This window comes from Salmo trutta, chromosome 7 (assembly GCF_901001165.1).
Source record: "Salmo trutta chromosome 7, fSalTru1.1, whole genome shotgun sequence".
NCBI classification, from domain to species: Eukaryota; Metazoa; Chordata; class Actinopteri; order Salmoniformes; family Salmonidae; genus Salmo; species Salmo trutta.
In genome coordinates this window covers 37,077,472-37,090,707 of record NC_042963.1, presented here as the reverse complement: position 1 = coordinate 37,090,707, position 13,236 = coordinate 37,077,472, and the positions used below count along the sequence as shown (strand labels likewise).

Below are 13,236 nucleotides of genomic sequence, written 5' to 3'. Positions count from 1 at the left end.
GTTTTGCGGGTACTATTTAATGAAGCTGCCAGTTGAGGACTTGTGAGGCGTTTGTTTCTCAAACTAGACACTCTAATGTACTTGTCCTCTTGCTCAGTTGTGCACCGGGGCCTCCCACTCCTCTTTCTATTCTGGTTAGAGCCAGTTTGCGATCTTCTGTGAAGGGAATATTACACAGCGTTGTACGAGATCTTCAGTTTCTTGGCAATTTCTCGCATAGAATAGCCTTCATTTCTCAGAACAAGAATAGCTTGACGAGTTTTAGAAGAAAGGTCTTTGTTTTTGAGCCTGTAATCGAACCCATAAATGCTGATTCTCCAGATACTCAACTAGTCTAAAGAAGGACAGTTTTATTGCTTCTTTAATTAGCACGACAGTTTTCAGCTATGCTAACATAATTGCAAAAGGATTTTCTAATGATCAATTAGCCTTTTAAAATAATAAACTACCAAACTTTGAACGGTAGTGTAGATAGGGCAATTTAGCAATTAGAACTTGTTATTTGTAATGGTCATGATAAATTAGGCATTGTTGTGCGATGTTAGCATATAGATAAAGGCACATTGTTGTCACCTTAGCTTGCTACATAACTTCCGAGTGATAGGAAGTACCACCACCAATCAGCCTACACCACTGCACACACCGTCATTACTATGACTAGCATAGCCTTGTCAGCAAATGACTTAAAAAAAAGAAATTCACCTTTATTTAACCAGGTAGGCTAGTTGAGAACAAGTTCTCATTTACAACTGCGACCTGGCCAAGATAAAGCAAAGCAGTGCGACACAAACAACAACACAGAGTTACACGAGGAATAAACAAACATACAGTCAATAACACAATAGAGAAAAAGTCTATATACAGTGTGTGCAAATGAGGTAAGATAAGGGAGGTAAGGCAATAAATAGGCCATAGTGGCGAAATAATTACAATTTAGCAATTAAACACTAGAGTGATAGATGTGCAGATGATGAAATGTGCAAGTAGAGATACTGGGGTGCAAAGGAGCAAAAAAATAAATAACAGTATGGGGATGAGGTAGTTGGATGGGCTATTTACAGATAGGCTATGTACAGCTGGTGCATAGAGTTAGTGAGGGAGATATGGGTCTCCAGCTTCAGTGATTTTTGCAATTCGTTCCATTTATTGGCAGCAGAGAACTGGAAGGAAAAGCGGCCAAAGGAGGAATTGGCTTTGGGTGCTGCTATGGTGACCAGTGAGCTGAGATAAGGCGGGGCTTTACCTAGCAAAGACTTTTAGATGACCTGGAGCCAGTGGGTTTGGTGACGGATATGTAGTGAGGGCCAGCCATAGAGGTCGCAGTGGTGGGTAGTATATGGGGTTTTGGTGATAAAATGGATGGCACTGTGATAGACTGCATCCAATTTGCTGAGTAGAGTGTTGGAGGCTATTTTGTAAATGACATCGCCGAAGTCAAGGATCGGCAGGATAGTCAGTTTTACGAGGGTATGTTTGGCAGCATGAGTGAAGAATGCTTTGTTGCAAAATAGGAAGCCGATTCTAGATTTAATTTTGGATTGGAGATGTTTTATGTGAGTCTGGAAGGAGTGTGTACAGTCTAATCAGACACTTAGGTATTTGTAGTTGTCCACATTTTCTAAGTAAGAACAGTCCAGAGTAGTGATGCTGGATGGGTGGGCAGGTGCGGGCAGCGATCGGTTGATGAGCATGCATTTAGTTTTACTGGCATTTAAGAGCAGTTGGAGGCCACAGAAGGAGAGTTATATGGCATTGAAGCTCGTCTGGAGGTCAGTTAACACAATGTCCAAAGAAGGGCCAGAAGTATACAGAATGGTGTCATCTGTGTGGAGGTGGATCAGAGACCAGCAGCAAGAGCGACATCATTGATGTATACAGAGAAAAGAGTCAGCCCGAGAATTGAACCCCCAACCCTGTGACCACCTGCCAGAGGTCCGGACAACAGGCCCTCAGATTTGATACACTGAACTCTGTCTGAGAAGTAGTTGGTGAACAAGGCGAGGCAGTCATTTGAGAAACCAAGGCTGTTGAGTCTGCTGATAAGAATGTGGTGATTGACAGAGTCGAAAGCCTTGGCCAGGTCGATGAATACAGCTGCACAGTATTATCTCTTATCGATGGCGGGTATGATATCGTTTAGGACCTTGAGCGTGGCTGAGGTGCACCCATGACCAGCTCGGAAACCAGATTGCATAGCGGAGAAGGTAGGGTGAGATTCGAAATGGTCGGTGATCTGTTTGTTAACTTGGCTTTCGAAGACCTTAGAAAGGCAGGGTAGAATAGATATAGCAGTTTGGGTCTTGAGTGTCTCCCCCTTTGAAAAGGGGGATGACCACGGCAGCTTTCCAATCTTTGGGGATCTCAGACGATACAAAAGAGAGGTTGAACAGGCTAGTAATAGGGGTTGCAACAATTTCGGCGGATCATTTTAGAAAGAGAGGGTCCAGATTGTCTAGCCCTGCTGATTTGTAGGGGTCCAGATTTTGCAGCTCTTTCAGAACATCAGCTATCTGGATTTGTGTGAAGGAGAAATGGGGGAGGCTTGGGCAAGTTGATGTGGGGGGTGCAGGGCTGTTGACCAGGGTAGGGGTGGCCAGGTGGAAAGCATGGCCAACCGTAGAAAAATGCTTCTTGAAATTCTCAATTACAGTGGATTTATCGGTGGTGACAGTGTTTCCTAGCCTCAGTGCAGTGGGCAGTTGGGAGCAGGTTCTCTTATTCTCCATGGACTTTACAGTGTCACAGAACTTTTTGGAGTTTGTGCTGCAGGATGCAAATTTCTGTTTGAAAAAGCTAGCCTTTGCTTTCCTAACTGCCTGTGTATTTTGGTTCCTAACTTGCCTGAAGAGTTGCATATCGCGGGGCTATTCGATGCTAATGCAGTACGCCACAGGATGTTTTTGTGCTGGTCAAGGGCAGTCAGGTCTGGAGTGAACCACGGACTATATCTGTTCCTGGTACATTTTTTTTAATGGGGCATGCTTATTTAAGATTGTGAGGAAAGCACGAATAACCAGGCATCGTCTACTGACGGAATGAGGTCAATATCCTTCCAGGATACTCTGGCCAGGTCGATTAGAAAGGCCTGCTCACTGAAGTGTTTTAGGGAGCGTTTGACAGTGCAGAGGGGTGGTTGTTTGACCGTAGACCTATTACGGACTGCTGTCTGAACACACACAAATCTGATTTGGTCTCTTGTAACTTGCTGTTTGGACAGTCAGTAGTTCCACATGGATTTGAACTACCGACTGTCCCGACTGTCCAAACAGCAAGTTACAAGAGACCAAATCAGATTTGTGTGTGTTTAGACAGTAGTAATTTGCTGACAAGGCTACGCTAGTAACAACGGGAGTGTGTGCAGTGGTGTAGGCTGATTGGTGGTGGTGCTTGTGTTTCCTATCACTCAGAAAAAGCAAGCTAAGGTGACAACAATGCCTGCCATGAACGTTTCCCAGTTGCATTGAATGTTCAAAATCATAGGGTAAGAACACTTTTAAAGCCTCCAAGGATAACATGATAAAACTTTCAAAACAAATCCTTTTTGGATAGCCACAGTAGTCAATTAGCTAGGTAGGTAGCTGTTTTTGGCTAGCCACAGCAGTCAACTAGCTAGTTAGGTAGCTGTTTTTGGTAGCCATAGCAGTCAACTAGCTAGCTCGGTAGCTGTTTTGCTTTCTCGCACATTCACTAATTTGTTGGTAAACAATTAGCTACCACATGTTCTTGTTAAACTGTCAACAGAGTAGTTAGCAAGCAACAAGATATGCAGAATAACAGTCTAAAAGCCACTTGAGGGCAAATAAACATGATTTGACCGTTCAGACACAAATCACATGGCCAGGAATCAGATTTGTATATGACTTTAAACTTCCTATGAAGGTGGTTTGAAACGTGGCTTGATCTGATTCCATGTATTTTTTGGCTGTTCAGACTGCAGGAAAAATAAAAGATTCAAATCAGATATGCAAATAAATAGGATTTGAGTAACTTCAAACTGCCAATGTGAACAAGGCTTTATAGATTCAACGGAAAGACAATGTATCCCATTCAGCCATTACCAGAGTGTGTTTGGCAGCTCATTACAAACATTTCTGCGGTGATAACATTAACGGGGAAAAATCACAGGCACAAGCAAGAGTATGAAAGAGTCACAGGTGTAAAGTGAAAGCAATCAATCCAACGAGATTTAAGTGAAAAGTGGATTTTGTACCCCTCAAACACAGAAAATAGATTGCTGAAAAAGACAGATCCTCAGGTAGGCCTGGTTTCTAATGATGGGCTGCTAGACACACTGTGTCTCCTCTCTGATCCTCATATCTGGCTTATGGAGAGAGGAGATACATAAACCATCATGCCACTGCCACAGCCTCCAGACACACTGCACTGTGTTTGTATGTGTGTGTGTAATAGCTACTGACAACTCCACAGGGAGAGAGGAGATTGGAGAGAGTGGAAATGAAAATATCCCCTCCTAAGTATGCAATAAGTAACAGTGAGGTTTGTTAACCTGTTGGGGTGTAGGGGGCAGTATTTTCACGGCCGGATGAAAAAACGTACCCAAATTAAACTGGTTACTACTCTTGCCCAGAAACTAGAATATGCATATTATTAGTAGATTTGGATAGAAAACACTCTGAAGTTTCTAAAACTGTTTGAATGGTGCCTGTGAGTATAACAGAACTCATATGGCAGGCAAAAACCTGAGTAAAATCACCCCAGGAAGTGAAAAGTCTGAGAATTGTAGTTCTTCTTTTGATTCTCTATCGAAACTACAGTTTCTGTGGGGTCACGTTGCACTTCCTAAGGCTTCCATTGGCTGTCAACAGCCTTCAGAAAGTGGTTTGAGAATTCTCCTGTCACTGGGCAGAGTATAGGAGCTCAGTCAATCAGTGGACTGCCTGGAGACAAAGGGATTGGATATGCTCGATCCCGTGAGCGCGCCGTTCCTTCTTTTTCTTCTTAAATGAATATGCTATTGTCCGGTTGGAATATTATCGCAATTTTACATTAAAAATACTCTCCTAACATAATCTAATGTTTTGTTTTCGCTGTGAAGCCTTTTTGAAATCGGACAATGTGGTTACATCAAGGAGAAGTGTATCTTTAAAATGTCGTAAAATAGTTGTATGTTTGAGAAAGTTGAATTATGACATTTTGTTGTTTTGAATTTGCCGCCCTGATATTTCAATGGCTGTGTCCCGCAGGTGGGACGCTAGGTGGGTCCCACGTAGCCCATAGAAGTTAAGACAGAATAAAAAAGCTGCCCCGAAAACAAATAGATTTCATCCATCCCTCACGGTGAGAGAGAGAGTGAGTATAAGAGAGGAGGGAGAGGGAGAGAAGAGATGACAAAAAGTCTCTGGTTTAATGGCGGGGGTTATGCGATTCTGCCAATGTCATCTTTGCAGGGTGTGATTATTCAAAGCGAATGGAGCTAAGCAGTGTGTCAGCCAGGCAGGGCTGAAGACACAAGACAATGGGAGGAATGGGTGAGACAGGTCCAGGATTACACTGAGAGGATCTAGCGGAAGCTTTCCATGCACTAATTTACCTAAGCCTTACATTATAGTCACCAACCTATAGACCGTCATCCCTCCTCTGTATTACGCCACTTTCAGCAAAAACATTTAGTTAATTAATATTTAGATGAAACCATATTTAATACATCCATCTTGGGGAAAACACACAAATCCAACACACACTGAATGTGTTTTATTCAGAACAGGTGTGCACGCACCCACACACATTTGACCCTTTCTAAAGTGTCTAAAGTGTATTGCAGTGGTCGCTGTCTGCCAGAGTGCCCATGGCCTGGCTTTGCTTTGGGCAGGATTTGTTAGAGTGAGGTTGCCCTGGACAAGCTGTTCCCCAGCCTGAACCCTGCTCACCTGCAGCCTGGGGTTAACTAAAGTATATGTGTGTGTGACCAGGTTGAAGTTGCCCTTTGAAACTGTCTAAAGAGTCCTCCTGAATGAGCATATGGATTGTGAAAGAAAAATGGCATATTTACCTGGTTCATTTTATATTAATGGTTAACAACTGATATTTAACTAATAGCAAGACATTTCTGTCCTACTAGTGTCTGTGTTTTCAAGGTCTCCACTCTAGTTCCCTGCAGCTAATCTGGGCGTATGGTCACTGGAGATGGCTTGAGCTGACAAATGGGTTAAAGACTGCATTACAGAGACAAGAATGTGTTTTACTTGAGATAGCTTAGGTGTAGAACAATCCCTCATTGTCTCAAAATCATTTGGGAAACTAAGCCAGGGTGGGGTTAAGACAACCCACGTGCAGATAAACCACTCTGGGTCCATCCTGTCATTATGATGCGCCAATCTGCATGAGGGGGGTTGAACCAACCATGTCTGAGCATTGTTAGTGTCAGCTATATATAGTACTCTGCATTTGTGTAAAGGTTAGGTTACTCGGTCCAACACTCAAGGGTGGGGGGTCGACCAGCCTCATTATTTCAATAATTAATCGATATTAAATAAAGATGATTGTTTGAATAAGTAACCAAACCTCTCTCAGAACTGAATTTCCACGACAGGATATATACAGGAAACCACTCTTTACCTCAAATTACAGTAGTAGTATATACAGTGCATTCAGAAATAATTCAGACCCCTTGACTTTTTACAGATTTGTTGTTACAGCCTTATTCTAAAATTGATTAAATATTATTTTTCTCTCATCAATCTACACACAATACCCTATAAAGACAAAGCGAAAAAAGGTTTTTGATTTTTTTGCTAATTTATTAAAAATAAATAACAGAAATACCTTATTACACAAGTATTCAGCCCCTTTGCTGTGAGACTCAAAATTGAGCTCAGGTGCATCCGGTTTTCATTGATCATCCTTGAGATGTTTCTACAACTTGATTGGAGTCCACCAGTCGTAAATTCAATTGATGGGACATGATTTGGAATGGCACACACCTGTCTATATAAGGTCCCACAGTTGACAGTGCATGTCAGAGCAAAAACCAAGTTATGAGCTCGTAGGATTTGTCCGTAGAGCTCTGAGAGAGGATTGTGTCGAGACACAGATCTGGGGAAGGGTACCAAAATACGTCTGCAGCATTGAAGGTCCCCAAGAACACAGTGGCCTCCATCATTCTTAAACGGAAGAAGTTTGGAACCACTAAGACTCTTCCTGTCACAACTTCCGCCGAAGTTGGTCCCTTTCCTTGTTCGGGCAGCTTTCGGCGGTCGACGACGCCGATCTTCTAGCCATCACCGATCCACTTTTCATTTTCCATTGGTTTTGTCTTGTCTTCCATCACACCTGGTTCCAATTCCATCAATTACATGTTGTGTATTTAACCCTCTGTTCTCCCCCATGTCCTTGTCCGTAATTTTTTCTTGTAGTGCTGTTGCACGGTATTCTGGTATTTACCGGGTTTTGTTTGACCCATTTCATGTATTGTTCTGTTGACGGTGGTTTATGTTTATTAAAAGACACTGTTGTAAATCAGTTTTCGCTCTCCTGCGCCTGACTTCTCTGCTGCAAGTACGCACCGCATTACACTTCCTAGAGCTGGCTGCCTGGCCAAACTGAGCAATCGGGGAGAAGGGCCTTGGTCAGGGAGGTGACCAAGAACCCGATGGTCACTCTGACAGAGCTCCAAAGAACCTTCTAGAAGAACAAACATCTCTACAGCACTTCACCAATCAGGCCTTTATGGTAGAGTGGCCAAATGAAAGCCACTCCTCAGTAAAATAGTTTGCCAAAAGGCACCTAAGGACTCTCAGACAATGAGAAACAAGATTTTCTGGTCTGATGAAACCAAGATTGAACTATTTGGCCTGAATGAAAAGCGTCACGTCTGGAGGAAACCTGGCTCCATCCCTATGGTGAAGCTGTAGGGATGTTTTTCAGCAGCAGGGACTGGGAGACTAGTCAGGATCGAGGGAAAGATGAACAGAGAAAAGTACAGAGAGATCCTTGATGAAAACCTGCTCCAGAGCGTTCAGGAACTCAGATTGGGGCTAAGGTTCACCTTCCAACAGGACAACGTCCATAAGCACACAGCCAAGACAACGCAGTAGTGGCTTCGGGACAAGTCTCTGAATGTCCTTGAGTGGCCCAGCCAGAGCCCGGACATGAACCCGATCCAACATCTCTGTAGAGACCTGAAAATAACTGTGCAGCGACACTCCCCATCCAACCTGACAGAGCTTGAGAGGATCTGCAGAGAAGAATAGGTCAAATCCCCCAAATAAAGGTGTGACAAGCTTATAGCGTCATAGCCAAGAAGACTCGAGGCTGTAATCACTGCCAAAGGCGCTTCAACAAAGTATTGAGTAAAGGGTCTGAATACTTATGTAAATGTGATAATTCCAATTTTTTTTTGAATACATTGTAATACATTGCAAACATTTCTAAAAACCTGTTTTTGCTTTGTCATTATGGGGTATTGTGTGTAGATTGATGAGGGGAAAATAACTATTGAATCAAGTTTAGAATAAGGTTGTAACGTAACAAAATGTGGAAAAAGTCTGAATACATTTCCTGAATGCACTGTAGATATATTGTATATATGAAGTAAGACTGATTTCTACCCAAATACCAAAGCACCCTAAGTTAGATGGATTCCTGCCTCCATCTCCCTCTCTCATTCCTTCCTTTCTCATCTGATCTCCTCATCTTATTACTTTCTCACAGATCTTATTTCTCCAGTTATCTTTAACGCCTACTGTATCTTATTGCTTTTTGAATGTAATCTTCACTGAGCTTCCAGCTAGACTGACACCCACAGCTTTCTATAGCTTATCATAGCCTAGTGGCTCACTGTCCACTTAGGTTGACATAGCTAAGCCTGGGTGAAAGCTCCTCTCTCTTTCTGGAAAAGGGCAGAAAAGCCTGAAGAAAGGAATAGATACCTGCACTGTTGACAGCTCCTGTATACTGTTTCTAATTGCAACAAGCGTCTACATCAGTTTTTCTTCCTCTGTTTTTTTTGGGCTCCGCATCAGGAAATCTGCTGGATGTACATACACTACTTTTCAAGAATTCGACCCTGGCTAGGAGGGACAGCTAGCTGCAGATGGTTCACGGCACACCTGTTTTCACTTCAAATCAAATCCAATTTTATTGGTCACATACACATGGTTAGAAGATGTTATTGCGAGTGTAGCGAAATGCTTGCATACTTTTTTTTATACACTTTATAACTATGTCCCCAGTGTTTAGCTACCCTGCAGACAAGGTCACCTACCTCCATCTCCTCATCCAAACAACACAGTTCTGCCTGTAACTAGAATGCAGAATGCAGAATGCAGAATGAGCGCACGCTAGAGGAACTGAACTTGACAAGTAGCGTTTTGATGCAGAATTATGCTGGAGGATTTGAATTGAACAAGCTGACTTTCAGGTAAAAAAAGACTAGTTCTCTAGAGCTGAGAGAGCTGAGAGCTCAGTTACAGCCAGCTGCCTAAATGAAGCTTACTCCTCGAGCTGTGAACGTCTTTGTGTAACAGATGGGCCAATGTCTGGATTCCTCTTCTCATTAACATTTGGATAAAAACAATGCTTTTACAAGACGCGCCGCAAAATGAGAACGCAAACACACAGACCAGCTGTTGTTGTTGTGTTGTTTGGAGGAAGATTTGCATATTTATGACTCCACACACCTGGGGGGAGGTCAGAACAGAAGCATATGGATGGAAGTGTGTAAAGCTGTTGATATAGGGAACGGTATGTAGAGAGTTTGACAAACTGTCATCCATGATGGCACCAAACGTTTCATGACAGAAACGTTCTTATTTGCATTTTTACTTGTAGGCCTAATTGTTTTGGAACATATGTTGGCAACATGGCACACACTTGAGTATTTGGATTTGGCAAACCTTGCTTTATGGTGCATTGGCTGTGCACAGTAACCTACCTGTGGTTCCTTCTGTAGTCGTACGTGTGTTCCCCTGTGGCCTGATAGGGATCTCTTCACCACGGTGTGATGCCGGAAGTGATAATAACCCCCAAACACCTGCAGACACAGAAAAAGAACATTGAGACACTGATATGCAGTCCCAATGAAAACCAAAGATACATATCGATAGCACTAGCGCACCCTTGTACACACGTATACACACGCGCACGCAAACACACAATACATTTTCAGATCGATAGAGACAGACAAATCAATTTCATAAAACGGTTACATTTGGATCCTGGATGCTGATGGTTGATAGCAGGGAGTGCCTGTTAACAGTTCCATTACATGTATCAATGTGCATCCACTGTCCCACAGCCCAGCCAGGCATTCATAAACTTAATCTCCCTTGGAAAAAAGGGTCTTGACATTATTTCCCCATGCTCCCTGCCTAGTATTTGGTTTGGTACAGCGGGGGTTAATATAAGCCTCGCTGTGTGCTCATCCGACCCGTACAGAAAGTCACCCTTTTTTTTAACTCCGCCGTGCCATGCATATGAACGTTATGAAACTGACAGCTTCTGTGATCCAGGCGAATTCATTTATCAGGATCATTATAATGGATATAGCCAAAGAATAGCAAATAGAAACGAAGGTAAAACAAACGAAAATGCACATTGTTTGCTGTCATTTCAGCTGCTTGATGTGATTGTGTGTTAGCTTTAGTTGGCTAGGTAGCTAGCTAGCAAAGGAAAAGTAAAGTTAGCCTAGTTATCCTCCATAACAGTGCTTGTAAAAAGTCTAGACCCCCTTGAACGTTTTTCACATTTTGTTGAGTTACACTGCCTGTGTGAATGGACCACTTCAGGTTGTCAGTGATGTGCATGCCGAGAAACTTGAAGCTTTTCAACTTCTCCACTGCGGCCCCATTAATTTGAGGAGCGTGCTCTCTCTATGATCAGCTCTTTTGTTTTGTTGACATTGAGGGAGAGGTTATTTTTCTGGTACCGCTTTGCCAGGGACCTCACCTCCCACTTTTAGTCTTGTCGTTGTTGGTAATCAGGCCTACCATGGTTGTGTCGTCTGCAAACTTAATGATTGAGTTGGAGACGTGCGTAGCCACACAAGGAGCACAGGATGGGGCTGAGCATGCAACCTTGTGGGGTGTTGAGGATCAGCGTAGCAGAGGTGTTGTTGCCTACATTCACCACCTGGTGTCGGCCCGTCAGGAAGTCCAGGACCCAGTTGCACAGGGCGGGGTTTAGGCCCAGGGCCCTGAGCTTAGTGATGAACTTGGAGGGTACTATGGTGTTGAAGGCTGAGCTGTAGTTGATGAACAGCATTCTTACACAGGTATTCATCTTGTCCAGATGGGATAGGGCAGTGCAGTGCGATGGCGATTGCGTCATCCGTGGATCTGTTGGGGCGGTATGCAAATTGTAGTGGGTTTAGGGTGTTGGTTAAGGTGGAAGTGATATGTTACCTAACAAGCCTCTCAAAGCCCTTTATGATGACAGAAGTGAGTGCTACGGGGCGGTAGTCATTTAGTTCAGTTACCTTTGCTTTCTTGGGCTCAGGAACAATGGGGGACATCTTGAAGCAATTGGGGACAACAGACTGGGATTGGGAGAGATTGAATATGTCCGTAAATACTCCAGCCAGCTGGTCTGCCCATGCTCTGAAGATGCGGCTTGGGATGCCGTCTGGGCCGGCAGCCTTGTGAGGATTAACACGCTAAAATGTCTTACTCAGCTCAGCCACAGAGAACGAGAGCTCACAGTCCTAGTGGGTGGCAGCAGCACGCATCGGCGGCACTGTGTTTTTATCGAAGCGGGCAAAGAAAGTTTTAGGTTTGTCCGGGAGTGAAACGTCAGTGTCTACGACTTTACAATCTGTGTTTGTCTGGAATTTCGTGTCTGAGCCGTTGAATTGCCACTCCACTTTGTCCCTCTACTGACCTTTTGGCTGTTTGATTGTTTTACTTATTTTATTTCATCTTTATTTAACCAGGTAGGCAAGTTGAGAACAAGTTCTCATTTACAATTGCGACCTGGCCAAGATAAAACAAAGCAGTTCGACACATACAACAACACAGAGTTACACATGGAGTAAAACAAACATACAGTCAATAATACAATAGAAAAATAAGTCTATATACAATGTGAGCAAATGAGGTGAGATAAGGGAGATAAAGGCAAAAAACGCCATGGTGGCAAAGTAAATACAATATAGCAAGTAAAACACTAGAATGGTAGATTTGTAGTGGAAGAAAGTGCAAAGTAGAAATAGAAATAATGGGGTGCAAAGGAGCAAAATAAATAAATAAATAAATAAATAAATACAGTAGGGGAAGAGGTAGCTGTTTGGGCTAAATTATAGATGGGCTATGTACAGGTGCAGTGATCTGTGAGCTGCTCTGACAGCTGGTGCTTAAAGCTAGTGAGGGAGATAAGTGTTTCCAGTTTCAGAGATTTTTGTAGTTCGTTCCAGTCATTGGCAGCAGAGAACTGGAAGGAGAGACGGCCAAAGGAGGAATTGGCTTTGGGGCTGACCAGAGAGATATACCTTTTGGAGCGCGTGCTACAGGTGGGTGCTGCTATGGTGACCAGTGAGCTGAGATAAAGGGGGACTTTACCTAACAGGGTCTTGTAGATGACCTGGAGCCAGTGGGTTTGGCGACGAGTATGAAGCGAGGGCCAGCCAACGAGAGCGTACAGGTCGCAGTGGTGGGTAGTATATGGGGCTTTGGTGACAAAACGGATGGCACTGTGATAGACTGCATCCAGTTTGTTGAGTAGGGTATTGGAGGCAATTTTGTAAATGACATCGCCGAAGTCGAGGATCGGTAGGATGGTCAGTTTTACGAGGGTATGTTTGGCAGCATGAGTGAAGGATGCTTTGTTGCGAAATAGGAAGCCAATTCGAGATTTAACTTTGGATTGGAGATGTTTGATGTGAGTCTGGAAGGAGAGTTTACAGTCTAACCAGACACGTAGGTATTTGTAGTTGTCCACATATTCTAAGTCAGAACCGTCCAGAGTAGTGATGCTGGATGGGCGGGCAGGTGCAGGCAGCGATCGGTTGAAGAGCATGCATTTGGTTTTACTTGTATTCAAGAGCAGTTGGAGGCCACGGAAGTAGAGTTGTATGGCATTGAAGCTCGTCTGGAGGGCTGTTAACACAGTGTCCAAAGAAGGGCCAGAAGTATACAGAATGGTGTCGTCTGCGTAGAGGTGGATCAGAGACTCACCAGCAGCAAGAGCGACATCAGAGAAAAGAGTTGGCCCAAGAATTGAACCCTGTGGCACCCCCATAGAGACTGCCAGAGGCCCGGACAACAGGCCATCCGATTTGACACA

The 13,236-nt window shown here is 43.6% G+C and overlaps 1 protein-coding gene across 2 annotated transcripts in view; it reads right to left on the bottom strand.

The window, feature by feature from the left end:
* Nucleotides 1–13,236, bottom strand: part of LOC115197322 (furin) — a 223,724-nt gene that overhangs the window by 87,370 nt on the left and 123,118 nt on the right. For both annotated transcript variants that reach the window (XM_029758720.1, XM_029758721.1), the window contains exon 3: nt 9,893–9,991. In XM_029758720.1, the coding sequence (XP_029614580.1) occupies nt 9,893–9,991 (99 nt within the window). The remainder of the gene's footprint in view (nt 1–9,892; nt 9,992–13,236) is intronic.